At 37.6% G+C, this 27,981-nt stretch overlaps 1 protein-coding gene across 1 annotated transcript; it reads left to right on the forward strand.

The window, feature by feature from the left end:
- Positions 1-1,616: 1,616 nt before the first annotated feature.
- capn3a (calpain 3a, (p94)) lies at positions 1,617-27,239 on the forward strand. Its single transcript, XM_022217012.2, has 21 exons — positions 1,617-2,340; positions 2,707-2,776; positions 6,826-6,944; positions 7,280-7,413; positions 8,154-8,322; positions 11,915-11,998; positions 12,680-12,774; positions 12,897-12,974; positions 13,067-13,227; positions 14,536-14,705; positions 15,505-15,516; positions 15,670-15,878; positions 19,147-19,183; positions 19,415-19,492; positions 20,787-20,844; positions 22,065-22,129; positions 23,092-23,160; positions 23,324-23,402; positions 24,690-24,806; positions 25,143-25,201; positions 26,275-27,239. The coding sequence occupies exons 1-21, from the start codon at positions 2,089-2,091 to the stop codon at positions 26,299-26,301; spliced, it is 2,142 nt and encodes a 713-aa protein (XP_022072704.1). The 5' UTR covers positions 1,617-2,088; the 3' UTR covers positions 26,302-27,239.
- Positions 27,240-27,981: the final 742 nt, after the last annotated feature.

A 27,981-nucleotide genomic window follows, 5' to 3' on the forward strand; every position in this document is an offset into this window, starting at 1 on the left:
ACAGCATCGTTTTGTGTTTGTGTGACCTGACCTCTTCTTCACCCACATATCTGCTTACTTAAGAGCAACACAGAATCAGCAGTATGTGGTGAGAATTTGTGACACGTGGAAACAGCAGAGAACAGATCAGATATAATTATAAAAACGATCCTTTGATGTCTGCTGCTTCTGTGGACTTGTGCTTGTTTATTTATTAAAACTATTACTTTAAGTGTCATAACTGTTTTTCAGGAAAATAAAGAGAAGAGTGAAAGTATATAAATACAGAGTAAATAAAAATCTAACCTACAAAATCAAGAAAAACCAAAGAACACAAATAAGTTTTAAGATGCTGTTTACACATGTGCTCTTGTTTGGCTTGTTTGTGTCTAAATCTGGAATCTGTTCCAGAATTTAATTAATAATCATAAGAGGAAATTAAAAAATTGGTGTAAATATGCTTTCAGGGATTTTTTTTTTGTGATTTCCATGGTTAATATTGTAGCCTTGAAATTTGTGTTAAATATGATATTTTAGAGTCTTAACATTAATATTTAAGTTGTTAAAAAAATATATTTATGAGTAAATGTATAATATTATAGGGTCTTACAGGTAAATTTATGTATAAAATACAGTAAAATATTTTTTAAAGTATGATAAAAAAATATGAGAAAAGTTTAATATTGTAAGATCTTGACATTAACTTTTTAATTATTTTGGTAAATTTATATATAAAAGTAATATAAAAGATATTGTTTTATAAAATGTATATTATGATAGCATTTTTGCTGTAATATTTTAATTTGCGAGATAAATGTATGTATAAAAATACAATAAAATATTTTAAAATAACAAAAACTAATAATAATAATAATTTAAAAAATAATATAAAATGTATAATATTGTAGGTTCCTTGCATCAATATATAAGTTAGGCAAATTCTTAAAATATTCAAGATTGTATTGTCTTAAAATTAAAATTATGGCAGTTTGTTCAGTTAAATTGCTTAGTATGTAATACTGTAGAGTTTAAATATTCATATTTAAGTTTGTCAGATAAATTTCTATCATATGTGACACTGTAGGGTCCTAAAATTAACATTTAAATTAGTCAGATAAATCTGTATAATACATAATTATAAGCTATACTTATATTATTCAAATAAATTTATGCAATAAATAATATTGCAGGGTCTTCCCCTGAACGTTCAAATTAGTCAGGTAACGTATAAAAAGCAATACTGTTGGTTCTCAGCATTAATATTTAAATTTGTCAGCTCATTAAACAGTATTTTTCTGTTGGAAAGTAATAAATTTGTCATATAATAATAAAATCTATAAATTATAGTGACTAATCTGATGTTTGTTCTCTGTGCAAATATCCTTTTTTTTTTTTTTTACCCCAGACAGTGTAAAGTGTTTTGTATTGTTCCACCATCTTTAATGTAAATACACCTGAAGCTGCAGGTAGAACTACCTGTATGATCGAAAGTTATAAATATTTCACTGCTACCAGCTCAGATTGTGAGGTGCTGCAATTTTAGACAAAATTTACATCTTATCATCTGCTCCAAACCCAAAACACTGGACTTGTGGAGCTAAAAATGAATGATGCTCCTCTGCTAGCGTTAGCCTGCTCTGGTTATGCTGAGACTGCTCAATGCTGAGCTCCATTGAGAAGAGGTTTAAAGGGGTTGAATGCCTTCTGCTGAGGCAGGGCATCCACCCACCACTCTTTACATGCCCTCCGGCGTGGCCCGCTGGCCTTTGTGTCACCCAACAATGATGGCAGGGGAGCATCACAGAGAGGGGACCATCATTGTTCCCCCGTCGGCCAATGGGAATCCACAAATTTATGGTATGTGTGAGTTTCTGTGCATATGTGTGTGTGCGTATGGTAATGCAAAGGTGAATGCATGTGAAAGTGAATGTCTCTTTCACACCAAGCATCTCCTGTGTGACGGAGGAGAGGGGGGACGTCACAAAAAAAGGAAGAGCCAATCAGGTATTAGCTCTTTGGATTTATGCCAGGGTCTTTAGGCTTGTATGACTTTAGTACTTGTGGCAAAAGCCAGTTTTTTCAAAAAAAAAAGTCAGCCGAGACGACGAGATGCCGTATACGCCGTCTGGCTTTTTCTGCGACCGGCTGATCCGGGAACGGGAGCGCAGGGATGGGGAAGGGTCCCTGAACAAACCCCTGCGCTTCAACGGCCAGGACTTCAACACCCTGAGACAGGAGTGCCTCCAGAGGAAGAGTCTTTTCGAGGATGACTCCTTCCCGGCCACCGTGGAGTCTCTGGGCTTCAAGGAACTGGGACACAAGTCCAACAAAGTCAAGAACATCGTCTGGAAGAGGCCCAAGGTAGGAGGGGTGGGCGCATGGAGGGGCATGGAGGTTAAATAAATAGTGGACGGGAGGTGGGACGGTATTTTTTAAACACGCCAACATCAAACTGACCCGGTAAAGGATTGAAAACTAAGTGGGATCTCACCTGGAGGTGCAGCTGGGATTCAAATCTTCAGTCCTGCATGGATGAAGTGGAATTAAATGCCTGTTTTGCTGCACAGCTTTGGAATTTTTCCTGTTTTTGTGGCTTTATACCTCAAATTTAATGGATGTTTTAGAAGGATAAAAGACCATCGGTTCTCAGATTACAAAAGACCAGATGACATACATCCTTAGTTGTTTTTTGACTGAATTTAACTAATCTGTATTTATTTTCTGCAGGAAATCTGTGAGAACCCTCAGTTCATTGTTGGAGGAGCCAGCAGGACAGACATCTGCCAGGGAGATTTGGGTAAATTCTGCTTTTTAAGCTTTTGACATTTGCTTTCTGCATTTTGTTGGGATAGACGGGAAAGGATTCACCTTCAAACCCTCAATCGTGGTCAAGCTGTTGGAATAACTACCTTTCAAACTTCCTACCTGAAGCAAAAACACATAAGACCCGTTCAGACTGCAGTAACAGTCGGTGTTTGAGGGGATAACAGGGTTGCAAACATCCCATCGATCCCCCTGCAGCGGCCTCCCCGCATATTGTGCTAACTCTTTTGGAAGGGAATCCAACCAGCAGCACTTCTCATTGTTGTTCCGTTTGGACGGCAAATAAAAGGGGACCAAAGGGACAAAGGTGCTGGCAGATGTTCCCCGTTGAAAAACTTACATTGTTTTGCCGGGCGACAGCTAAAAACACACACTGACACACACCTGGACAATCGGAAAAGCACAAACGTCAGCACTTAGCCGAAAGTCTTTTCCTCCTGCAAAACAAAACGTGTTCGGGGGAGAAGTTCCTGTGGGAATTTGGCATTTTTTAGGGAATTGTTCTTAACTCGGGTTGGTTTTGTTGTAACTATGTAGTAGGATTTGGAATCAAGTCAGTTCAGTTTATTTATATATCAGCAACATGTGTCACTTGAAGACATTTTAGATAGTCTGACAAGATCTTATGGAGAAACCCAACGAATGCCTTTGAGCAGCAACAGTGGGAAGGAAGAAAAACAAAACAACCAGCAGCAGCACCAGGCTTGGGGAGAGCAGACGTCTGCTTCACCCAGTTAGGGTGAGGTTAAAGGGGAGAGAGAACAGGATAGTAGATAGGAAACAAACCAACAATGCAGTTGAGAACAATAAACACTTTGGAGATAGGTGAGGTAGTAGCTCCAAATTCATTCTGCCTCAGTTAACTGAATGCCCCACGCCTGACCATCTTCAATTTGACCGAATATTTTTTTTGAAGTGGTCAAAATGAAAAGTGGTATCTGAAGCACTATGAGCTGGAAAATTCTGATTGTTCTTCCACTCTGGAGTGGATTCACCATCATACCTGGTCAATGTATGTTTAAATATTGGCCATAAATGCAGTTTCTCGTAAAGTTTGCCTCTGACTCGCACCATACTCTACATTTTTAAAGCTCCTATGGCGCCAATTACAGGGCAAAACATTCTGCTTCTTAGGGTGAAAATTTAAGGTATATGGTTGGTTTTGACGACATTTACACCATCAAAGAACTGGTTCGTTTAGTTGTTCGACTGAAAATCATGTATATATCAATGAGTCTTCAGCTACATTTTTTCTCAAGCTATGACTCTTCAAACATTGATCGACAGATTGGAAAGTTTATAACAATGCAAAAATCTACATGACTCCACCTTCTTTAAGAATTTTTCCCTCAAAATCTCATCCTACCTACAACCAAAGATGTGACATGTTTTACTTGATTGAGATGGTCAGGTGTGAACTTTTTTTTTTAATTTGGTGAATTGAGGTGAAATGACCCAGATACCTGCAGACAAGATGGAACACAAACTACAAAGAGAGAGAGCACAAAGTTGGACCCTTAGCAGCTAAAGTAAGGGAATCAAAAGATCACGTGAGGCAGCCATAATTATAAGATTCAGAAAAAGGTATAGTTTTAAGCCTAATCTCTAAAGCAGAGAGGGGACTTCCTCCTGAATCCAAACTGGGAGCTGATTCCACAACAGAGTAGCTGATAACGGAAGGTTCTGCCTCCACTTCTACCTCTGGAAACTCTGGGAACCACAAGAAAGCGAAGGGCTTTGTTAGGATGATATGGTACAATAAGGTCTTTAAGATATGATGGAGATTGGTCATTAAGACTTTCAAATGTTTGAAGCAGGATTTTAAATTCTATCCTGGATTTTACAGGGTGGCCACTATGGAAGAAATGTCATATCTGGTACTGGTCCTGTCAGAACTCTGGCTGCAGCAACTTGGATCAGTTTTTAGACAATTATTGCGACATCCTGATAAAAAGGAATTACAGTGGTTCAGGGTAAAAGTTAGTCAAGGACTAGTTTTCAACATCACTCTGAGACGAGATGTTTTTGATTTTGACAATACTGAGTTTAAGGAGATACACACGTGGACAAAATTGTTGGTACCCCTCAGTTAAAGAAGGAAAAACCCACAATTCTCACTGAAATCACTTGAAACTCACAAAAGTAACAATAAATAAAAATTTATTGAAAATTAAATAATCAAAATCAGCCATCACTTTTGAATTGTTGATTAACATAATTATTTAAAAAAACAAACTAATGAAATAGGGCTGGACAAAAATGATGGTACCCATAACTTAATATTTTGTTGCACAACCTTTTGAGGCAATCACTGCAATTAAACGATTTCTGTATTTGTCAATGAGCGTTCTGCAGCTGTCAACAGGTATTTTGGCCCACTCCTCATGAGCAAACAGCTCCAGTTGTCTCAGGTTTGATGGGTGTCTTCTCCAAATGGCATGTTTCAGCTCCTTCCACATATGTTCAATGGGATTCAGATCTGGGCTCATAGAAGGCCACTTTAGAATAGTCCAACGCTTTTCTCTCAGCCATTCTTGGGTGTTTTTGGCTGTGTGTTTTGGATCGTTGTCCTGTTGGAAGACCCATGACCTGCGACTGAGACCAAGCTTTCTGACACCAGGCAGCACATTTCTCTCCAGAATGCCTTGATAGTCTTCAGATTTCATCGTACCTTGCACACTTTCAAGACACCCTGTGCCAGATGCAGCAAAGCAGCCCCAAAACATTACTGAGCCTCCTCCATGTTTCACCGTAGGGACAGTGTTCTTTTCTTCGTATGCTTGGTTTTTGAGTCTATGAACATAGAGTTGATGTGCCTTACCAAAAAGCTCCAGTTTGGTCTCATCTGTCCAAAGGACATTCTCCCAGAAGCTTTGTGGCTTGTCAACATGCATTTTTGCAAATTCCAGTCTGGCTTTTTTATGAGTTTTTTTCAGCAGTGGTGTCCTCCTTGGTCGTCTCCCATGAAGTCCACTTTGGCTCAAACAACGACGAATGGTGCGATCTGACACTGATGTACCTTGGCCTTGGAGTTCACCTTTAATTTCTTTGGAGGTTGCTCTGGGCTCTTTGGATACAATTCCAACGATCCGTCTCTTCAATTTGTCATCAATTTTCCTCTTGCGGCCACGTCCAGGGAGGTTGGCTACTGTCCCGTGGGTCTTGAACTTCTGAATAATATGAGCCACTGTTGTCACAGGAACTTCAAGCTGTTTAGAGATGGTCTTATAGCCTTTACCTTTAAGATGTTTGTCTATAATTTTTTTTCGGATGTCCTGGGACAATTCTCTCCTTCGCTTTCTGTTGTCCATGTTCAGTGTGGTACACACCTTTTCACCAAACAGCAGGGTGACTACTTGTCTCCCTTTAAATAGGCAGACTGACTGATTATGAGTTTGGAAACACCTGTGATGTCAATTAAATGACACACCTGAGTTAATCATGTCACTCTGGTCAAATAGTTTTCAATCTTTTATAGCGGTACCATCATTTTTGTCCAGGCCTGTTTCATTAGTTTGTTTTTTTAAATAATTATGTTAATCAACAATTCAAAAGTAATGGCTGTTTTTGATTATTTAATTTTCAATAAATTTTTATTTATTGTTACTTTTGTGAGTTTCAAGTGATTTCAGTGAGAATTGTGGGTTTTTCCTTCTTTAACTGAGGGGTACCAACAATTTTGTCCACGTGTGTATCTTGGTCACAAATTGCTCCAAGGTTCCTCAAAGAAGAACTGCCATCCAGAGTAACTATCTGCTTTAAATGTGTGTTTCTGAGGTGTTTTAGGCCAAATACAATAACCTCAGTTTGTCTGAATTTAGAAGAAGATAATCACGTCATCCAGGTCTTTATGTCCTTAAAACATACTTGAAGTTTGACTGACTGATTTGTTTCACCTGCTTCATAGCAACTGTGTTGAACCAGTTGTTGAGCTGCACTACACCACATTTTTAAATAGTTTTAGACTAGAAGGAGCATAATAACTGTTTAAAAAGCCATTTTTAAGTTATTTTCTGTGCATAGGTGACTGCTGGTTGCTGGCTGCCATCGCTTGTCTCACCCTGAATGAGAAGCTTCTGTACCGAGTGGTTCCTCAGGAGCAAAGCTTCTCTGAGGGATATGGAGGAATCTTCCACTTCCAGGTCAGAAACAAACACCTCAAATTTGGCAATTTCACCTCAATAACATCTTGAAAAGATTTTTTGAACATTTGTTTGCTCTTTCTATGTCACCTGTTATCCTGAAAACATTGTACAAACATCCTCTGAATAGTGTTGCAGTTTATGTCTTAGTCAACTTTTAACATCTTTGAAATGAGCAATGTTCTGTTAATGTTCTTTGAAAATAAAATGTACTTTTATTGATTCAAAGTTAATTCAAAGTTTGTAAAAGCTGAAGAAATGTTCTTTTCTTTTGTAATTTTTAACACTCGGCCTTCTGTATTGCTTCTCCTCCCTGACTTCATTCTGTCCATCAGTTCTGGCGCTATGGTGACTGGGTGGATGTCGTCATTGACGACCGCATCCCAACCTTCAACAACCAGCTGGTTTTCACGAAATCTGCAGAGAGGAACGAGTTCTGGAGCGCCCTGCTGGAGAAGGCTTACGCCAAGTGAGTGGTTTTATTTTGCAGAGGAGAGTGGAGCTTTAAGATGCTTTCTGGTTCAGCTTTAACTAAATGTTACGTTAAGCTGCATTCCTACATTTTAACACAGTACAATAATTCATTGGATATGTGTCACAGTTATGGAAATGACAACAGAAAAGGACTAACAGTCATTGGATTGTTGTTTGACTGGGTTGTAAAATTTGATTTCACTTGTGCAGCTGCAGTTTCCCACGTTTTTGTTAATGATTCATTTTATTTTGTAGTCAAACTGGGATTAAGAATCTATTTTACAGCAACTCAATTCAACAAGACAAACAGACAAGTTAAATAAAGTTTACATAAAGATTAAGAGTGTACCACAAGGTCACAAAATCGCAAAAATATCTCTCATACAGGATGTTTCTACCTACAAGCTGTGTAAAGTTGCTTTGAATTTATTTAGAAAAAATGTTAAAGATTTAAAGCAATTTTGATTCCAAGCAAAGACATAGTACTTTTAGTACTTTATTACAGGATATGAGAATAAATCCTCAGAGCGAAGATAACAGCTTCCTTTACTTTTTTGGTTTCTGTAGCTCCATAGATGTAAAGGAAATAGACCAAAAATATCATGTTTTGATCCTTATGTTTGATATCTGTATCATTTTAACATACTAACCTTATTAATGGATCTAAATTGGACATATGTATCAGGCAAACCGTCAAACACTAAATCCAACACTGTCTCCTCTCACTGTATCCAGGCTTCACGGCTCCTACGAGGCCCTGAAGGGTGGAAACACCACCGAGGCCATGGAGGACTTCACAGGTGGAGTCACTGAGTTCTACGAGATGAAGGAAGCTCCCAAAGAGCTCTACAAGATCATGAAGAAAGCTCTGGAGAGAGGCTCGCTCATGGGCTGCTCCATCGATGTGAGACATGTTTTTTTTTACTTGGTTTCATCTGGAAGTCATTCTCATTAAGTGTAACTTTGAGTTTCAGCAGACTGAAATGTCTCATATCAGCAAATTAAAGAAAATGTCACATGCTGGGTGCATGTGAGTGTTTTGATTTTTAGCCAAGAATATTGCAAAGACGGTTCATTTTACCATGACTGTATAATAGCGGGTTCTAAATCTACAGCACGAGATAGTTTGGTGCAATTAGAGAGTTGGTCAAAGATCATTGCAGTTTAAAAACAAATGAGGTGTTTAGGTGCAGAGCAGCAGCTTGGAAGTGACTGCTGGTCAACACATAATTGCATTTCAGTCACTATTTCATACTTGTTTCATTGTCTAACAACAGAAATAGAAGAATATGAAAATAAGAATTTGGCTGAATTAAAATGTATATGTGAGCACAAGGAGCAGCAGAGACGTAAACAGATGTAAGCTGAGTTTAGGTTGAACTTAAGTACCATAGCTGACATAAAAAACACAATAACACACCCAGTCCTTGTTGATTAGTTTAAAATCTCTTAAAGTTTCTATAATCTTTGCGCTGAAGCAGGTTTCCGGTCTGCATTTCGCTATGTTTAAATTGTGTTCAACCTAGAAGCAAAACCTCACTGACTCGTTCGAGTTGTGGAGACGTTCAAAAAAATTTGGAAAAATATATACTGACCCCACATATAAAGTTAAGCTCATGAATGATCAAGCAACCAAAACGCTGCATCCACTGATAACTCACAATAATAACAGCTGAGTTTCAAGAACTAGAATGTCTTTGTTCACTCATAACTGGCCGGCCAGGCAAATCAAAGCCAAACCCTTGGGGCAACAAAACAAAAACATATCGAGTACACTCAGAAAAATCCTACCGTCTCCTTATATTGAATGTTCGACAAGACGGTCCGAGGCTATGGCCAATCCCAACGTGATGGAGATGGAGATGTGGACATGGTGGGCATCAACACATAGTGGTAGATGGATGAAGATCGAAGTCCCACTGAAGAGAATCCCCAAAAAAACAGCCTATACGGATGTACAGGGCAATTACTCATACAACCCATAATAAGTGTCCATTACATTCACTTCAAAAAAGTTGCTATTCTGTCCGTCCTTTCTGAGCTCATAACAGGCTGTACACATAACAATACAACTTCTAGAGAACCACGAATGAACAGCATAACACAAAACAATGAACACAACACGACAACGACAAAAACCACAAGCGAGACAAAAAGGAAACACAAAATTACAAAAATCTGAACCAAAATGACAAAAAGATTAGATGAATGACAAAAGCAAGACAAAAAAAGACAAAAAACAACAAAAACAAGAAAAAATAGACATGAATGACAAAAAGTAGACACAAAACGACCAACACAGTAATTTACTTTATGATCAAGACAACTTGTCAAGGTCTAGAAACTGTTTTAAAATTACAGTTTTACAGTTTCTTCTCTGTAATTTTTACATTTTGTAAAGTGGGCCAGATTTAATGCTCTTGGGCCAGTTTTGGCCAGCGGGCCTTATGTTTGACAGTGGTGATCTTCGTTTTACACAACAAATTACTGAAGTACCGACCACATACAACTCAATAAACACGTAAAACATTTAACAGATAAAATGGAAAATCATTTAATTCCTCTCAAAGTTATCCCTACTGGTTTTAAGACAGACTACGGGGCGCCTATTTCCAATTTTAACTTCAGTTTGCTAGCTTTAGCATGCTACGGTAAAACCTTAAAGAACACCCATTACTCACCTTAATATCGATTTCTATGTGGTTCAAAGAAGTTTGATGATTCTCCTCTACTTCCGTAACTTCTGCGGTTAACTGTAATATCGAAATACCTCACTTATGGTTTGTTTTTAAGTAAATCAGGCTCTACCTCTAGCATAGCATCCGCACAGGACTGGGTTCGGGCAAGACAAAGAAAAGATGGAGTATATCGGTAAGATGGCCACCCAGAGCACTTTCTCGCGCACTAAAAATCCTATAAAATTCAATCTTTTGGACAATAATGGCCTTCTACTACCCCCTTGTGACCAATATAAGGTACTACTTCTCCCCAGGGAAAAGGCACATTCAGGGACCAACTCAAAATACTGCCTAAAAGCACAATATTGCAGATGGTAGTGTCTACGGATACGGCACTTTCCCTTAACATAAATATTAATGAGCCGTACATAAATATTAATGAGCCGGCTGATGAACACGCTTCGTGATTGGCTGGTAATCCGACGGACATAAATATTAATGAGCCGGCGACGCTGATGAAGGCGCTTCCGTGATTCGAGGTGAATCTGCGGAATGAATAGCGGAACTAACAGCCAGCAAACTACAAGTATTTTTTTACCTTCAAAAGTAGCGACAGACTATTACATATTAACAACCTAAACAAAACCCTGACGTATTTTCTACGTCAGTCACTTTAATGTTAGCGGACTCTGTTGAATGGCTAAGTCACATCACCACAAACAAATCTCACAATATCACAGTAAATCGAGTTTGTGGGTTTTTTTAATTCATGCCGAATTAAAGAGCTGCTCCTCACCATTCACGAGTGTTTGTTTCATATTCGACATCCTTAACTTTATCTTGTAAATTAGCGTCCGAAATTAAATGGGAACATTTGCAATGGAGTTCGTCAGCCGCTTCCACCACTGAACGCGGTAAACTAATTAATAGGAACTGGACTTCAAACAATTTAGACACGGCGTCTAAAAGCGTAAAAACTACATTGTCTACGTAAAGTGTGAGAGGAGACGGTGTATTTTTAGTTAAATTATACAATGTTCCCCGTCAAAGTCATTCATATAAACTGCCTGTAATGTGCAGCAAATAGTAGTTAACCATCGCCAGCTCTTCAGTGACCTTAACACGTCCGTACCTCTAGTACAGATGCTACGGGTACGGGTCCGTACCTCTAGCATCAACCATTGCAGATACCAAATTACAACCGAAATATGTAGTGGTGGAGTGAAGTGATGCAGGTAACTGACACAGCAGTCACTTGTTGTCATGGTTACGGTGACACCATGCCACCGTGCTATATCTCCTAACAGGAAATCCTCAACAAATCCGTGGATCCAAACTATAAGCTGCGTCACTGTAAAAATCTAATCAGGTGCTCCTTGTGTCATTTCTGAACTTCCCTGAAAATTTCATCCAAATCCGTTAGTCCTTTTTTGAGTAATGTTGCACACAGACAGACAGATTCACAGACAAATGTATGCCAGTCGTCACATAATAGTAATAATAATAATAAACCTGAGGTTACCTACCCCAGGTACACACTTTTTTCTGATTTTCAGATGGTAGGAGCCTCAGTAAAAGCCTCTTTTTTGTTTCTGATTTGAAGAAATAAGTCCAATTGCCTTTATTTACTGATTTTTTTATGGACACTATCCATGAGATGACTGAGAATCTACACAGACAAGTAGCTCATGTAGAGTTGCTGCTATTGAAATTGCATTAAGCTCATAGTCTTGTCTGCATATCAGTGATATTTGCTAATTTTAATGGTTACTTGTTGTTGCTTCTTGTCGCTCCATGTTATATGTTGTCTATTTACAGTCCCTGGTTCCCGCTCGCTTCGAGACTCGTACGGTGACGGGACTTGTGAAGGGTCATGCCTACTCTGTGACAGCCGTGGAGGAGGTAAACCAAAAACAATAATATGTGTTGTGTAGTGGGAAAGTTGAACTCTGCAGAGCTGCACAGATGTGGATGGAACACCACCAAGGCAAGCGATTGCATCCAGTAAGCCTTAGATGAATTCCGCATTAATATGTGTCATGATTTAAACTCAGAAAAAACATTTTTAAGATGTTTCTTATTGGGGAAAAAAGCTCTTAGTCATTTGGAACTGTCCTCGAGATACACTACTACTAATCAAGAGTAGCTCTATATAGAATTAATTGACCATACACAGTTATAGAGAAATACATATGGTCACATAGATAACAATGAATGAATAGACTAGACTAGACTAGAATAGAAGAGACTTACTTCATTGATCTCTAAGGGAAACTTATGTTGTTGCAGTGGCATGCAGAAAGGGTAAAGTGACTACAAAACAAATAAGTCCAAATATTCAGTAAAATAGGGGTAAAAAAAAAAGAAAGAAAGAAAAGAGAAAAATATGCTAAACCATTGTACAAAATGCACAATAAAGTCTAAAATATACTAAAATTTTATTAAAAAATAAACTGAAGCAAAAAACGTACTGCTGAGGGTCAAATGTACAAATCTACTATAATCGAAATGTCCTGTATATAAATAACTGCCCTAAAACGATAATATATGAGTTCAAATCTGTCTTTAACTCTGTTTCTACAGTGTAAACCTTCTCAGCACAAGGAGTCTAAAGTCCGTCTGGTGCGTCTCAGGAATCCTTGGGGTCAAGTTGAATGGAACGGTCCCTGGAGTGACAAGTAATCAAGTTTTTCACCATTTTCAGGCATAAAGATGGCAGATTTTTCCAATAAGATCAAAAGTTTAGTGAAATTTATCATCATTTTTAGGCAATTTCACCATTTATTGCCCTCTCCAACAGCTCTAAGGAGTGGGCCACGTTGTCTAAATCTGAAAAAGAGAAGCTTCAACACCAGAGCGCCGAGGATGGAGAGTTCTGGTGAGCAGAACATTGCCACTGTTTCATGTGGATTAAATCTACAGGATGTATGTTAAATCTGAGAGACAACATCTGTGTTCTCTGCTTTTCAGGATGTCATTCGAGGACTTCAAGAAGAACTACACCAAGATCGAGATCTGTAACTTGACCCCCGACGCCCTGGAGGACGATAAGATCCACAAGTGGACGGTTTCTGTGAATGAAGGCCGCTGGGTGAGAGGCTGCTCCGCCGGAGGCTGCAGGAACTACCCAGGTACGAGGAAAATATCAAAAAGCACAAGAATTTACCCCTTTATTCACTTTGTAGTTACACTGCTGCACAGAAATATGCAACAATTTACCTTTTTTCAGTCTGTAACCACACAAACGCCAAGATTCAGAGTGGTGTCAGTGCTTCATTTTACTAACAGTATGACACAATATTTAGAATATAAAACATAAGAAAATGCATTTAATTACCAGTAAAGTTTTAAAAAGTGACAATCAAAATGCTGCTATGTTGTCAGGGATCACTATTTAAAGTCTGCATGATTCACTCTGATCTTCATTAATTCATTTAACCTTTATTTAAACAATTGTGGCAACAAAGTGAGAACAAGATATTCTGCTGTGGAACTCTAAATTTACCGTTTAGTCTTATTTTCACTGTATTTTGATCGTGTAGTTCATGTCTAATAGTTTTTTTTTAACCTTTCTCCTCAGCAAAACATCACCACAAGAGGTGATTTTAGCATTCAAGTCTACTTTCTATGCGACAGGCAGATTTAAGGGAGGACAATATTTAAAATACTTGCATTTGTACCCCCAGTTAAAACATGAAAGAAGCAAAGGACTCATAAAAACACTACATTTTTTGTATACGTTGTCTTTTTGTTCAGTAAATTCAACACAGATATGTTTTAAATGTGCAGAAAGTTGTACATATGAGATATTAAAGTCTAGCAGTTTGTAATTTAATAAAAATGAATGAATTCATCATGAAAATTATGTGAAAAAGGACCCACGTTCATATTTAAAGGGGCTACTTTCTCAAACAAAAGACACAAAAGAGGACAGAAGAGTAAATCATGCTTATAGAGGTGTTCACTGTGCAGAGGGATAATGTGAAATGAGAAAAGTTGCTCGATAGGAAAGTAAAAATATGTGAAACCAGTGGAGCCTCACTGCATGATATTCAATTATATTCTAATTTGTCGCCTGGTGCATTGCATTAAAATAAATACATTTTGACCATAAATTGATGCAGAAATTGCACAAATTGATGCATAAAAATGTGTTTGACATGCTACATTTTTTTCAGGAGGACACCCAAACCCTCTCTTAATGTGTTCCCTCAAATGAAATCCAACAGTAATGTGTAAATATCACATTTATTCATGAGTATTTAGTCCAACAATGTCATTTTTAATGTAGTAGAGTTAGAGATAACCCTCCCAGTGCTGCTATTTATACAAAGAATCCAACAATTAAGTGTAATTACGCTGAAAGAGCTCAAATGTCTTCTTTAGAAATGCTTAAAGTCTCCAAAAAGCTGGTGTAATACTACCTAAATGTCGTGCAGACACTTTCTGGACCAACCCTCAGTACCGTCTTCGCCTGCTGGAGGAGGACGACGATCCCGAGGACAACGAGGTTGGCTGCACCTTCGTGGTGGCGCTGATGCAGAAGAACCGGCGGAAAGAACGCAAGATGGGAGCAAACCTGTTCACCATCGGATTCGCCATTTACGAGGTGTCCAGTTCTGTTCTTACCGAGCGTTCAGAGACACTGTAATGAACCTGGGTCCGGTGTATTTGCACAGGGGGCTTTAAATGCATCCAGACAGTTTAAATCTTGTCATTTGTAAGATTTCTTCTCATTTATTGCATTTTTCTTTGCAATTTTGCAGCACCAAGTTAGGATTAACCCTCTTCTTGTTCTGATTTACAGGCAGCATAAAAATATTGTTTCCTTGTCTGAAAAAAATCCCAAAAATCAGCAAAAAAATTCCCCATATTTCTGAAAAATTGCAAAACCTTCAGGAAGAAAATTCCAATAATTCCTTAAAAGTTTCCCTTAATAGTTTTATTTTTAAAAAATTCCCCCAAATTTGGAAAGAAAATTCTTGTAAATGTATTCATAAAATGAGTAAAAATCTTCCAAAAAATTAGTAAAAATATCTAAAGTGACTGCATGTATATCACTAAAACTTGGAATATTTTCTTTAAGAACATTCACAAAAAAAATCAACCAAAATCCAGTGAAATTCGCTGGATTTTGGTTGATTTTTTTGTGAATGTTCTTAAGAAACATTTTTTTCCACCAAAAAATGTGCAAAGATTTCCCAAAAATGTTGAAAATCTGGACATCAAAAGCTTCACTGTGAAAATATACATTTTTTCCCACATTTTCAAACTTTAAAAAGGGTCAATTTTGACCCGCAGGACAACACGAGGGTTAAAGTGAGTCTTAAGAGTTTAAATCAAGCTTTTGGTGCTAATTTTACAACCTTAAAAGACACAAACACTCATAAATGTTGGTTTCTCTGCAGGTGCCAAAGGAGGTAATGAGGACCGAGCAGAAGTTTGCAAGTCCAGAAGAAGTCCCCCATTTTTAAACATTAACCTTTCCTGAATTCTTTTGGTTTGTCTTTTGTAAGAGTGTCAGAGCTGTTTCCGTCCACTGATGCCGCTAAAACTGCGACTTTCCCCTGCAGATGCATGGAAACAAGCAGCACATGCAGAAGGACTTCTTCCTCTTCAACTCCTCCAAGGCTCGCTGCAAGTCCTACATCAACCTCCGCGAGGTGACGCAGCGTTTCCGCCTGAGTCCCGGCGAGTACGTCATCGTTCCCTCCACCTACGAGCCCCACCAGGAGGGAGAGTTCATCCTCAGAGTCTTCTCCGAAAAGAGGAACACCTCAGAGTGAGTGGGTGAGGGCGATGGGGGAGGCCTGCAGGGGGCGACGTGGGCTGGGAGTGTTCTAGTTTCCCCCTAGAATCAGAGAGAGTTGTAGTTTACAGTGTTTGTTTGTTTACTCTGCTCCACTGACAGGGCTGGGTATTAAAATAGAATCATCTAAATCATGCTGGTTCTAATTGTGTTTTTAGGTATCAAGAAGTCCACTGAAGTCAGTAAAGTGTTTTAATGCATTTTTTCTTCAGGAAATGAATTGAATCATGAACAAACATGATTTGCACAAGATTTAAAAAGATTTGCAACACTGCTCAGACTTGTGACTAGTCTGACTGAGCAAATGTAGACGACGGGTATCAACTTATGTCAGGTGGTGTCTCGTTCCGCTGTCTTCATGTCACTGTTTTCTTTGCTGTGAAACAACAAAACCAAGCTGGCAACCTAGCATGCTACACATTTTAAGTTTCTCAGAGGATTTGAATGGTGAAGTGTTTGTGTACGAATCGATGGAACTACCTTAATTCGGAAGAAAACTTCAACAATTTAGCTACAAAACTCCTTCGTTTTTTTTTCTCCCAATTTGAAACTTGCGTCAAATACATTAAAAAAAATGTTTGTGGTAGATTACAGAGTGTATCAGGAAGTTGAAAATTTTTATTAGCTAACAGGCTACTTAATAGTCAACTCGTGCAAAAGTGTAATTACGAAAGAAGCTAGTTCAGCAGATGCTAACTGTACAACATACTGAGAAACAGAGGAGATGCTCAAAACATGTAGCAAAGAATCGAACTTTATCAGAAACCATAACATTCTTACTAATTCTAACCAAGTAATTCTGGTGTCTAACCTTACGTCTCCATAAATGAGAATGTAGTTCAGTTTTGCTCAGTTTTGGGAACACAGAATTAAGTGAGTGGTTGCAGTTTTTAATATTAGTCGAATCCGTTAGCATGCACGGCGCGCAAAATATAAGCAACACTTTCAATGCATTTCAGCATCCACGATGATATTAGTAGTAATCAAACAGTAGAATATTTACCTCTTTGAACAATCACTGAAAGTGTGGAAACTTTGTAAAATTATAATTTAAGGCATTTAATTTTACAGATTTCACCTTATAAAGTGACCAGTTGTCAGATTTGCCATCTTCAAGTGTTTGATTGTCCAACACATGAAGATTAGTGACAAATAAAAGTGTATTTGAGAAGAAGGAGGCAGCAAATGTTGGAGATTTTTGCTCTATAAATAATTTTCTCTTTATTACATGCACAAAAGTACGTTTCAGGAAATAGTTCAGATCCAAATCTAATCATAAAGTAAGTTTGGGTTTCAAACTAAAATTTATAAGAAGTGTTCAGCAGTGTTGCAAGTCTTTTTTTCTTGACTCAACATACAGAAAAGTCTTGAATAGATAATAAAATATACGTCTAAGTGACCCGAATGTAGCGTTACAGAGAGCTAGCGAAACAAAATACCCAGCCCTGCTTCATGAAAGTTAGCATCATGAAATTAGCCTCAAGAATATCCGGTTTAGAGGTGACTTTACTGCCAGTGTGTGCAGTTTTACAGTGCAGCTTTGTGTGTCTGTAACTGATTGTGGGGTTTTGTCGTACTGCTTGGTTTTGTGGGGTGGGGGGGACACAAACCACCAAGAACAAACAATTTTAACGGCGATTTGATTTGTAGAGCTGGAAGAAACCGGCCCCAGTTCGAAGCTGTTATGGAATCTTTTTAGGACAAGCCACTTCAGATTCTGGCACGATCCGGTAAACTTTCTAAACATTCAATACTGCAGTACTCAAGCCTCAACAAACAGCCTCCAAAGACCTCCTGCTGCCCTGGAGGACCAGACAGAACCGACTGTGACGGACCGGAACCTGGTCAGGAATCAGACTGTGGGATGGATGCTCATAGCAAACGGCTCCTTAGATGATAGCTCTCAGTATAGTACCTTCAGTTATTCATTAAGATGTGGAGAATCACACAGTAGCTCACATTAACCCTCTGAACCCTTAAACCATCTCACAGGTTTAAAAGACATTTAATTCTAAGACAGATTGTCTAAATTCCACCATTTATAAGAACAAGAAGCTTAAAAAATACAAAATAAACTTCAGATTTCCAACTTTCATGGTAAAGATTTGGGAAAAACAGTCAATTCTAAGCTTAAAATTGTGGCATTTCATCATAATTACTACAATTTACATGCTGAAAATTGTCAAAAATAAGCCATTTGCTTCACCTGGAGTCTGTAAAATGCAGAAGACATCGTTTAAGTAACACAGAGTTTTGTCAGTAATGGCCATGGTGCCGTAATAGACTTGGTTACGATCGACAGTCAATTGATCAGAATTCTTGGATTTTTTTAACTGAATTGCCAAAATTACTAAATTTTTGAGAGCTACAAACTACAAAATTGAAAAAAAATAATCAGATTATTAGTTTTCTGATGGTCCTTGAACTAATTATCTGTGTCACGGTTCCATCTGGAAACCAAACCAAATCCAAAACTAAGCTTAAAATCACGATATTTCATCAAAAGTGTTTTATTCTGCATGTCTTACTTAAAAATCTGCCAAAAATACATAATTTGACTTAACCAGATTCTGTAAAATACAAAATATTCTGTGCTTTTTATCACAAACATTTAGCCACATGTGACTAATCTGTGACCAACAGTCATGAGATAAAAATTCAGGGAGTTTTTTTTTACTGAACTGCAGGCTGTGTAAACACGGAGCAGGCAAGTGTGAAAACAAATCCAAAATCTAAGTTGTAAAATAGCTCTAAAATTTTCCCCCAAGTATTAAAAACCCCTGCAGGTATTGTTGTCAATATCATTTCTTCAATTTTTAAAGAATAAATCATCAATATTATGTAATTTCAGTGTAAAATGAGCCCACAGTGAGTAAAAATGTGCCTGGAGGGTTCATAGGGTTAAAAATGTAAAGCAAAGAAGAAGACGACGCCTTCTGCAATCAAGATCACATAAAATAAAGGAAATCCAGAGAACACACTTGATTGGAAGAATCTACAGGTGGTATTAAACTAACACATTTTTATCCACAGCTTCATGATTTTTAGTGTGATGTAAGTATGGGACTGTAAGTCTTTAGAAGCCGTTAATGAAACTGTTTTTCCAGCTTTGTGTCCATTTGGTCCGTTATGTAAAAACAGAATTGGCTGTAATAAGTAAAAAGTAAAGTGCTCAGGCTGATGGTCCAGATGCTGGTGATGTTGTCACCATGGTGACTGCTGTTTGTTGGTCTTCACTCAGGGAGATAGAGAACAGGATCGAGGCCGACCATCCAGTGGTGAGTTTCCTGTTTCTTCTACAGAGTTAGCAGAGCTGCTGTGGTGCGTTCAGGTTTTAGTAGTTTTTTTCAAACCTCCACTGCAGCAGCTGTAGCTTTTCTTCTTTAAATGCAGAAAGCCAGTAATAAGCCAGACATAAAGCTGTTTTTCACGGACTACTCAGTCATGTTTAAGATAAATACTGAAGCTAGCATCCAAACATCTTTTCTCATCGTCTTTTTCCTCTTCAGCCGGCTCCGGCCTCGGCGGGGGAAGAGAGCGAGGAGGACCAGCAGTTCCGGACTATTTTTCAGGAGATAGCCGGCGAAGTGAGTACAAGAAGACAAGAAGAGAGGAGCTTTGAGTTTGAGATAAAACATTAGCATTTTCAATTTAAAATAGACGATACGTGGCCTGTTGTACTGACCACTAAAAGCAGAAAACTGATGTGCAACATGTTGACCAGAGGACCAACCATCAAACATCAAGCATCCCTGATTTATTTGAAATGTTTTATCATGAACTATGGATATTTGTTATGTCAAATATTTCCCAAGATTTATTTTTATTTATTTATTTTATTGCCTGTCAACCCACTTTCAGCTCATTTTTTTCTCACATTGAAATTTTCGTCTGTTTGAATGACAATATTTCAGCAACTGTTGAAGAACAGTTGAAAAAAACCTTGAAATTTTCACTGTTATTTCTCACCATGTCATTGATAACAATAATATCTATGTGATATTGTAATATTGGACTGTTTAATTTTAGCTTGGTCTGTCAAACACTTTCTCACATCACATAAAAAGAACAAAAAAATCCAGCCACTCACTTTCAGCAACTTTTTTCGCACGCAAAAACTTGAAGCTGTTTGAACAAAAATATCTCAGAAACTACTGAAGATAAAAGCCTGAAAATTTCACTGCTATTCATCATCATGTCAGTAAGTCAGAATGTTAAATATTGTACAAGTAGATCAAATAGTCTCTGAATATGGGTGGATTGAAATATGCAAAAACACAATGTAAGCCACCACGAAAAGTCCCATCTTTGAACACGTTAACAAATAAACTGATAATGTAGAAGTCAACTAGTGATATTTTATGAACCAGATGTCACAATAAAACAAAATTAAATATATAGAACGCAATTTAATAGGAAATACTTGGATGTAAAAATGACAAAAAGTTGTGTTCGTTGAGCTTTAACAACTGATCAGGCACGACAAGTTGTACCACAAAAACTAAAATGTTGGTAGACAGGATAATTTAAGTAAAGTTTTGGAGTTTCACTGAAATTGATTGCAGATTTAGAATCAATGGCATTTTAACAATTAACACAGAAAATTTCAGGCTTTTATGTGCAATAGTTTTTGAGATTTTGTTGTTTAAACTGCCTCAAATACAAAAAAAAAGGTGCTAAAAGTGGGTCGACGGGCGATTTAAACAAGAGTATTTAAGAAAATCAAGCTAATATTTAACAAGTATCTTTCCATGTAGAATCTTCAGGCTAATGGAAGATGGTCGAGCAGAAACTGCTCTAAATATTAACGATTTAAGAAGGTGGAATGGCTCCTCAGAGACTAAATTTAAATATGTATTTGTTCTGTCTCGGCTCTGACAGGAAATGGAAATCACAGCCAGCGAACTGAAAAACGTTCTCAACAGAGTGATCACCAAACGTGAGTCTGATGACGTTTCACTGCTTTTATTTGTTCCAGTGAGGTTTTGCTTTACATTATTTCAAGCTTTTACTTTGTCAATGTGTCCATAAGGTGTTTTTTTTTCTTTTATAAACTTAATGACTTATTTTGAGTGAAATAAGCAGCTATGGCAGAGGATTTCCACCTTAAAACTGCAGCATGTTGGTGACAAAACGACAGATTCAGAACCAATCCTGTCAGTCTGCATTGTTGTTCTTACTCCAGTGTTACAGGCTGTCATTATGTAGAGGGGTTTTACAAGTGTTTGAGCAGAGGTGGAGGTGAGCTGGTGTGCTCCAGCTGCAGCGAGTGGAAGAAAGCAACCGTGTGGAGTTAAATCGAAGCCATTTTAATGCAGGAAAAGATCACTGTCATTTAAAAAAATATCCAAATATGCAACTAAATACATAGATATTGGGGTTTTTAGAGGCTTAATTAGTGACTTTAACACGCTCAAAAGTGCAGAATTGCAGCGAGTAATCAGAATTGGGAAATTTATGGCTAAATTTATACCAAATCATTAAAAAAATCACTTAATTTGTGCAAATAATATGCTTAATAAACAAATCACTGAGCACATATCTTTCATCTTTCCTATAGTATCTACTGAAATAATAGAAAAATATTAATTTACATGTTTACTGTAAAAAATACAAACAAACAAAAAAAACAGAATAAAACTGTAAATAATGCAAAACCGTAAAAATAAAAAAAAAGTATTTTTACAACTTGTAATTCTCCCATTTTTATTGTTTGGCGATTAAATTACTCTTTTTTTAAAGATATTTTTGGATTCAGCACAAAATGATGTTATTTTATAGATATTATCTGCTGCTATTTGGAAGAAAAATTAACGTCCACATCAAAAATCTGTATTTTTATAAATAATAATTCATTCTCTTTAAATGAAATCACAAGATTTTTCCCCATGTTTAAATCATATCTCCCCTTTTTAATCTCTATTTAACTCCTTTATTTTGCTAAAAGTTTATTTGCACATTGCTTTAAGTGTATTTTACATTTTCTCTTGACGCTTTTTATGTTTTATGTAACGCTCTTGTCTGAAATGTGCCGCGCTGATAAAGTTTTCTTTGGTCACGGTTGTAACAATGATCATATTAACTGCTGTCCTAATTCATTAATGGATGTTTTATGGAGTTCTTTGCAGAGAAATAACGGCCTCCCTGTGTTTCCTGCAGATAAGGAGCTGAACACGGAGGGCTTCAGCCTGGAGAGCTGCAGGAGCATGATAGCTCTGATGGACGTATCCTTTGTATCGAGTGAATCGGGCGGCTGTGTGTCTGCAGGAGGCAACACAACCTGCCGAGACCCGAGGAGGGTCTGTGATGGACCAGAAACACGCCGAAATCAGGCGGGTTTTAACCGCTTTAGGACGTAAAACACTGAAATGTTCACTTTAATTTGGAACAGATCTCTGAGAGAACGGCGCTGTGGGAGGGAGAGTCTGGCTTTACTGGTAAAATGTGACACTCAGGTGTTTTATTTTGAAATTCCAGATCTAGAGTCATTTGCAGCGTAAAAAAAGAATCTGCTAAAAATATGAAAATCTAGCAGCAAAAGTACAAGAAAGAATATGGTGTGGCGGTATTGTTACAAACACTTTATCTGTAATTTTACTTGATATCATTTGTAATTTAGCAAAAAACAGTTACAGAAATATAACAAAATAATATGATTGGCTGTTTTAAATACAGTGAAAATCTTGTAATTTCATTTAAAAAAATAATGAATTATTATTCAAAAAATATGTAATAATATAATATTTAATATACGAGGATAATAATTCATATATAATGCATAATATTTATTTAAAAAAATCTTATAGCAGCAGATAACATCAATAAAATAACACAAGTTTGTGCTGAATTTACAGTTCTTTTTTTATGTAATTTAACAGCCAAACAATAAAAATGGGAGAATTATATTTTATGAAAATACAGATTTTAAAAAATTTATTTTTATTTATTTATTTTAGTTTTGTATTATTTAATTTTTTCCTGATTTTTTACAGTAAACATGTAAATTAATGTTTTTCTGTTATTTCAGTAGATACTAAATGTAATTTAACAAAACAAGCAAAGTCTGGTAAACAACAGTAAGTTGCTCAAAAGGTTACAGTTAAAAATTGTTATATTTTTCCAGTGTGCTAAAGCACTGAGTTGACCAATATGTTGTGGATTTTTATTCTTAACTGTGACTCTTCAGATGGACGGAACAGGGAGACTCAACCTCCAGGAGTTCAGACATCTGTGGAATAAGATCAAACAGTGGCAGGTGGGAACAAGAGCAACTATTTCATCTGTGTTGTCTGTTTTTTTTTCTTTATTATTGATGCTGAACAGAGTGCCGACAGGTTTCCATCTTGAGAAAAGCCGATGGAGCAGCAGTGGTTTTAGCAGCTGTAGAAAACTAAATTAAAGTTTGTTCACTGTTTCAGGGAATCTTTCAGCACTACAACGCTGACCAGTCTGGCAGCATCAACAGCTATGAGATGAGGAACGCCGTCAACGATGCAGGTAGGAAGACATCCAGATGTTTTTAAGTTCATCCACATTACAAAAATGCTCCTTAATTAAAATGGTCTAGGTATCATTGCATAATCTGTAATTAAACAGTTCATTTTTTTCATGAGTCACGTGGGTTTTTAGATTTTTTTTAAACATAAACTAACTTTCAAAAAAAATTTTTTGAAAGAAAAGCATTTTTTCAATGAAGATAACATTAAATGAATCATAAATCCAGTGTAGACATTGTTAATGTGGTAAATGACTATTCTAGCTGGAAATGTTTAATGGAATATCTCCATAGCGGCACAGAGGAACATTTCCAGCAACCATCACTCATGTGTTCTAATGCTACATTGTGTTAGCTAATGGTGTTGAAAGGCTCATTGATGATTAGAAAACCCTTGTGCAGTTATGTTAGCATATGGATAAAAGTGGGAGTTTTTATAGAAAACATGTAATTGTCTGGGTGACCCCAAATTTTAGAACGATAGTGTCGATCTGTACTTTTTGTTGTTGTATCCAAGCTCGATTTTCGATGTTTTTACATTTCTGCTTCCAGTCTATTTACCATCTGTCCCAAAAAAGAAGCAAACAAAACGAATCAGTAAAACCAAAATTGAAGCTTTTCTGACTTTGGTTTTCTTGTTTTATGCTTAGAAATTAAAAAAATCTTATAAACCATGTGATTTAATTTTAAAACCCACATGGACTTCTGTCTTTGATCTCCAAATGAAAAAGAAAAAATGGATTTTCAAAACAAAAACAGACCATATTTGATTTTGATTCTGACACCTGATCTTTCTGTTTCTGGCTTTTAGACAAAAAAAATGAGTTACTTATTTTTTGTCTTTAAATTATAAATGAATTACAGATTATCTGATGATACTTAGACCAAAAATATCTCTACAACTATATGTATGCTTTGGAAAAATCTCAAAAAGTGCTCAATGAACCTGAAAGAAACCTTTGAAACCACTAACCATGGCTCCTTAAGCGCTTTATTTGCAACACCTGTGAAATCTAACGCAGCCCAATGCCAGATTTGATCTCGACTTCTACTTTCATGGAGCATTGTCAGTCTTATAATTCTCATTAAATCCATAAATCCAGCAGGTGTTCCTGGTGCTGCATTAGACTGCAGGTGTCCCTAATAAAGCGCTAGCTCACTGTCATGACTTGTTGTGTTGCTTTTAAACTGTTGGTCTGTTGAGTCTTTGCTGCAGATGAAGCTACAGTCTGAACTCACCTCTAAATGTTTTTGTCACCGTGCAGTCATGTGTCTTGTGTCCCGCTCAGGCTTCCGTCTCAACAACCAGCTGTACGACATCATCACCATGCGCTATGCTAACGAGAGCATGAACATCGACTTCGACAGCTTCATCAGCTGTCTGGTTCGGCTCGAAGCCATGTTCAGTAAGTATCTGCCCCGCGTTCAATCACAGAATCACCTACAACTGATTACATTATGGAAATAAGCAGCTTTGCATTATCTGTGTTTATATATGTGAATATAAGGACACATTTTCCTTCTCATTTTAAGAACTTGATGTATTTTTGAGTCTTACAGTGTGTGTTGAGGTGTTAAAAGCCTAAATGAGGCTTTAGCATCACAGCTAAGTGCGACCCTTCACCTTTAGACACTTCATTTTTTTATTGTGATGGTTTGGTGTCATTTATTCATGTCCTTATATGAGATAAACCACACTTTTGTCGAATCACAGCTTCAGTAAAGTTGCTTCTGTTCTTCAGGGGCGTTCCAGGCCTTTGACCAGGATGGAGATGGAACCATCAGACTGAGTGTCCTGGAGGTACGAACCCCAACAACATAGACTGGATATAAAACACGTATTTATACCAAAGGCATAGATGCAGATATAAAAAAGGCATGTCCACCATTAAGTGATGCAGAAAAGGCAGCGTTACGTTTCCTCCCCTAGAACCCAACACAAGATATTGAAGGTTTTTGATCAATGCTCATATATTGAACCAATTGAGGATCCTAACATAGCTGGTTATTTATATGAAAGTCTGATTATCCCAGCTACTGATTGATTGGAGAGATTGAAAATGTGCACCTACCAGCGTCACAAAAAGATATTTAATGCACATATACGCATCACTATGGCGCTTACCACAAACAGTCTTGGAACTTTTTGATCAACCCTCATATAACGGACCAATAGACAATTTTAATATATCTGGTTTTTTTATATGAAAGTGGGATTATGCAGGTACTGACTGGTTGAAAAGATCACAATTGTGTCACAAAAAAGGTGTTTGATACACATTTTGCATAACTATGGTGCTTACCGTGAACAGTCTTGGAACTTTTCGATCAAGCCTCATCTACTGGACCACCCATCCATCCATTCTCTACACACCACTTTATCCTCACTAGGGTCGTGGGGTACTGGACCATTGAGGATCCTAATATATCTGGTTGTTTATGTGAAAGTTTGACCATCTCAGCTATCAACTGAATGAAGAGAGAGGAAATTTGCACCTACCAGTGTCACAGAAAGATATTTAATGCACTTTTTACATGACTAAGACGTGCACCACAAACAGTCTTGGAACTTTTCGATCAACCTTCATATATTGAACCAATCCTAATATAGCTGGTTATTTAGATGAAAGCTGGATTATCCCAGCTACTGACTAATGCAGAGATCGCAAATGTGCATCTACCGACGTAACAAAAAGATATTTAATTCACTTTTTGCGTGACTCTGGTGCTTACCGCAAACAGTCTTGGAACTTTTCGATCAACCCTCGTATATTGGACCAGTAGAGGATCTCAGTGTACCAGGTTACTTATAGTGGGGTCTCATTGATAACAGATGTTTCTAAAAGACTAATGAACCTTTGTTCCTCTTTCCAGTGGCTCCAGTTGACCATGTATGCCTAGAAAGGCCCATCTTCTCCCAGGTGAGCTCCACTCCACACGAGGACCAGACCTACCAGCCTTTACCTCAATATTCAGTGTGCCTGACCGCTTTCATCCACCTCACCTCCAGCCTTCACCTCCCTCAACCCCACCAGCTCTTTTATCTTTTCTCTCTACCTACAGTAGGTCTCAGGCCTTTTTTCCACCTTCGTCCTCCCATCATCATCATCAGAAGTCTCCTTTCAGTCATGCTTTTTTATTTCAAAGACACCCTGACCGTAACACATGCACAGTACTTTTCTCAGGCAGCAAACACACACAACAACCTCTTTTTTTTCTGTCACAATACCTCACAGAGCCTCTCACAGAAACCCATATCTGTTCCAGTATCGATCTCCTTCAACCACCCTGTGATCTCCTTCTTCTTCTGTCATCACTCTGCGCTTCTTTCCTGTATTCACTCCAGTGAACTGGGCTCTCTGGTGGACAGTGAATAAAATTGTGAATTACTCCCTGACCTGTTAATAGTGCAACCGGAAATCACTCTTTTTTTTTTGTCCATAAACGAATCCTTCTGGATTAATCGTGGGCCTAGAATCAGTCACATTTCATCGGGTTGCTATGTCGAGTGCTCGGCCCTACAGATAGCGCCTCCTGGTGGGCAAACTCAGGCTTCTTCAGTTCATCTTAGCTCCCCTTCGACTCAACTGTCCAGTCTGCTCCGTCTTTCAGCTCTGCATGTGGATGGATGAGATTCAAGAACAAAAAGTGTGTAGCCGACGAGTTTTTTTCTCCCTAACACCGACACTCGAGGTTCAAATGTGGATTTGAAAGAATACAGCTAATGGGTTGGACTGCAGCTTTTTTGTGATTTATATTTTTTTTTCCTATTAAGGCTTTGGTCAAATGAGTGTACTGCATTTTTAACCATTTTAACCAAATAAATAAATGTGTAGTTATTGGTTTGACTGCGTTACCAGTCCTTTTGATGTGAAACTGGGGTGTTTATGACCTTGAAATGGGCAAGTTTTCCTCTTCAGACATGTAAAATTAATTTAAAGTTTAGTTTTTTCATCTTTCTAACAGGTCCATGCGGGTTTTTTATACGCTAAAAGATGCATAACTGAAGTTGTTTTAGCAAATTTAGCTCATACGCTAATAATAGCTGGTCGCGAGACATTAACAGGGATGGGATCAGCAAGTTCTGATTTTAGCGGAAAGTTGTTGAGGGGGGGTGCGCAGCGACTTCCAATCGCTGGGCCGTTTACAATCGTCATTAACAAGCTATCGTTAACGTCGTTACCATCGCGCAGGACTATCAGCGACAATAAAGTGTTCAAACTTGTGAAATCAGCGTTCAAATAAATGAAATCGTCGGAAATCCGCGGATCCGCGGTAAATTCCCGTCCCTGAAAAAAGCGGAATTCCGCGAATTCGTGGAAAAATCACATCCCTGCATTAAGAATCACAGAAGACTTTCTAATGGTGGCCTTTTACTAGCTAAACTCCTATAATGCTCTCTGCTTGTCAACACAGAACTGCTGGTAGCTCACTACAGTGTTAATGGCAAGAAGCTCCACCTGGTGGCACAACCAGGTATTACAGCTAATGTACAACACATTTTCTCACATAGATGTCTTTCTTCTTTTTGCTAATTGGTTATTATATCTTTAATGTGTTAAATTATTAACTGAAATTCCT

The sequence above is a fragment of the Acanthochromis polyacanthus genome, chromosome 1 (genome assembly GCF_021347895.1).
Source record: "Acanthochromis polyacanthus isolate Apoly-LR-REF ecotype Palm Island chromosome 1, KAUST_Apoly_ChrSc, whole genome shotgun sequence".
Taxonomy (NCBI): Eukaryota; Metazoa; Chordata; class Actinopteri; family Pomacentridae; genus Acanthochromis; species Acanthochromis polyacanthus.

Coding starts and splice junctions, on each gene's coding strand:
- capn3a (XM_022217012.2), top strand. CDS start 2,089: ATGCCGTATACGCCGTCTGGCTTTTTCTGCGACCGGCTGATCCGGGAA. Junction 8,323..11,914: donor TCATGGGCTGCTCCATCGAT/GTGAGACATGTT, acceptor GTCTATTTACAG/TCCCTGGTTCCCGCTCGCTT. Junction 22,130..23,091: donor GCATGATAGCTCTGATGGAC/GTATCCTTTGTA, acceptor GTGACTCTTCAG/ATGGACGGAACAGGGAGACT.